General features: G+C 60.8%; 1 protein-coding gene across 1 annotated transcript; it reads left to right on the top strand.

The window, feature by feature from the left end:
* Positions 1-3: 3 nt before the first annotated feature.
* Positions 4-1,555, top strand: DPH2 (DPH2 homolog (S. cerevisiae); the record flags this gene model as incomplete). Its single annotated transcript, XM_009699337.1, has 4 exons — positions 4-169; positions 361-999; positions 1,143-1,328; positions 1,425-1,555. Coding segments are annotated over 4 exons (1,122 nt in total), but the record flags the coding sequence as incomplete, so codon positions are not given.
* Positions 1,556-2,705: the final 1,150 nt, after the last annotated feature.

The following is a 2,705-nucleotide window of genomic DNA, read 5'->3' as shown; positions in this document are numbered from 1 at the left end:
CACTACGGCCCGGCCTGCCTCAGCCCCTGCAGAAAGCTCCCGGTGCTGCACATCTTCGGACAGCAGCCCCTGGACATCAGGCGTTGTGCAGAGGCCTTCCGGGAGCTCTACCCCAACCGACAGGGCCATGTGGTGGTGCTGAGTGATGTGGTCTATGCCCATGCGATGGGTGAGTGCGCTGGGGCAGGGAAGGAGTCTCTGATGCTGCTCTGAACTCTGCAGAGCTGCGAGGGGGAGAGCAGGCAGGCAGTCCTCAAACACTGTCAGCCTTGATTTCTGTCCTCTCATGTAATCTGCTATCCAACCTTCTGCAGGTCAGGTTTGTGGCCATGTTTAGTTCTCATTTCTCTCTTCTTTCAGGTGAGCTGGAGCAGCAGTTGTGTCCTGAGTACCCCAATATCGTCTTCTCCAAGGTGGTGTGCGGGGACCCTCCCGGCCCTGCACCACCTGGGGAGGAGCGGCACTTTGGTCGCCAGTTCCTGGTGAAGGCGCCAGGAGGACTGCAGGACTGTGCCATGTTCTATGTGGGAACTGAGGGCCTGGCCCTCACCAGCTTCATGCTGACCTGGAACCGCTGCTCCTTCAGCTCTTTTGACCCCACCACTGGCTGTGGCCGCCACGAGAACCTCAATGTCAACCGCGCCCTGATGCGACGCCTTTACCTGGTGGAGCGGGCCCGGGATGCCCATGTGGTGGGCATCCTGGTGGGCACCCTCGGTGTGGCAGGCTACCTGGCTGTGCTGCAGCACCTCCGGGAGCTTCTGTGCCGGGCTGGCAAGCGCAGCTACACACTGGCCGTGGGGAAGCCAAACCCTGCCAAGCTGGCCAACTTCCTGGAGGTGGACATCTTTGTCCTGGTGGCCTGTGCTCAGAACTCCCTGCTGGACTCCAGTGACTTCTACCGACCCGTTGTGACCCCCTATGAGCTGGAGCTGGCCTGTAATCCAGCACGCGAATGGACGGGGAACTACCTCACTGACTTCCGAGACCTGCTGCCAGGTAATAGCAAGAAACCAGCTGCCCAACACCCTCCTAGGGTGCATCTTGCCCTGCTCCCCTGCCTGGAGGCCACAGTTGCCCCAGCTCTGCACTGGCTCGAGGATAGATGTGAGCACCAGGCTAATGGTACCGTTTCCTGGCAGGTGCCTGCGCGCACGTTGAGCTCCCACCGGCCATCCCTGCAGCGGAGGCTGTTCCTGACATCTCGCTGATCACGGGGGAAATGCGCGCCACCCACCTCTGCGACCCCCTGGCCTCCCAGCTGGCCCCCAGCACCACCCTGGCCTGCAGGGACCAGACACGGGCCCTTGCGGAGATCAGCCCTGCTGGTTTGTGATTTGTTTTCTCGGTGGGGCTGAGCTCCGCTGCAGGGGCAGTGCTGCCTCCCCGCTCCCAGTAACAATTCCCTCTCTCTCTTCTCCCAGCCTCCTTCCTGGACTCCCGCAGCTGGCGGGGCCTGGAGCAGCAGCTGGGGCAGACGCCCATCTCAAAGGCTGTGCAGGGCCGACGAGGGATTGCCATTGCCTATGAGGACGAGGTGCGTGAGCAACCCTGATTTGGCAGCAGCATCGGCACCCAGCCAGGAGCAGGGCTACGTGGGGGCCCAGGCATTACCTGTCACTGGGTTTTGGACCCATGAGGGTCTCACAAGGGTCCGGATGTGCCACCAGCTGGCCCCACATTGGATGTGGCCTTGGGTTGGCAGTACTGTGGTGGGAAACCAGGAGTTGCATGTGTGTTCAGGCATGCCCCTGGCACCCCAGGGCTCACGGCCAGGGCAGCAGCAGGGTCAGGAGAGGCGCTTGACCAGATCTGGCCTCTGAGGGCTCCCCAGTCCAGGGCAGCTTTGGCCCTACATGGAAAGGTCACAGCTTTGCACAAGCCGACAGCAGCAGGACTTGAGGCTTTTGTGGGCTACTGCTGCTAACTAAACCTGAACTGAAAAGGACTTGTGAGTGAACTGTCTTCTAGAATAAAACATGAGCTGAGAAGCGCAGACAGAGGTGATACTGGTTGGGTGTTCCAGAGTTAAAATATAGATCGTGGCGTCCACTCGAGGAGCACAGGCCTGTGCATCAGCTAAAACCAGCCTGAGAGAACAGAAAACCAGAACTGGGACCCCCCAGAAATGAACGCATGTTCGCAGGCTGGGCTGGGGAACTAAGGCGAAGGGGAGAGGGCTCTGAGTGTGAGCAAGCCCCTCACCTGCTCTGATGAACAGGTCTGGGGCGCACGCATCTTGTGCTGCAGGGAGGATTCCACTTTCAGTGGGGATGGAGTCTGGCTCCTCTTGTGTGGGGCAGGACCGTTTCTGCTCCATGCCAGGCAGGAGAGCATGGCGAGCAAGGGGGACTGGTGTTTGCCATCCCTCCTGCAGCCAGGAGGGATAGGAGGCTTTGAGGTGTCCCAACCTTGATTTAACCCCCTCTGCTGGGCTCTTCCCCAGAGGCAAGGGGCAGGCAAAGTCCAGGCAGCGCAATAATGACAGCCACAACATAGAAATATTCTTAATATAATTAGGTGCAGGGCCTCCCCCCTCCCAACCACACGCGTACAAACGAGCAGGGGGTGAGCCCCCCTGCTCAGCCAGCCACTGCCACGGGCACAGGGGCAGCCTCCCCACCGTGGGGCACGGGCACCCACAGGGAAGTGCCAGGGAAGGGCTGGTAGCCCAGGTGCGGGGCAGCCCGTGCTGGGGCAGTCCT

This window comes from Cariama cristata, unplaced genomic scaffold, assembly GCF_000690535.1.
Source record: "Cariama cristata isolate BGI_N322 unplaced genomic scaffold, ASM69053v1 scaffold42194, whole genome shotgun sequence".
Lineage (NCBI taxonomy): Eukaryota > Metazoa > Chordata > Aves > Cariamiformes > Cariamidae > Cariama > Cariama cristata.
This window is presented reverse-complemented; position numbering and strand designations above follow the sequence as displayed.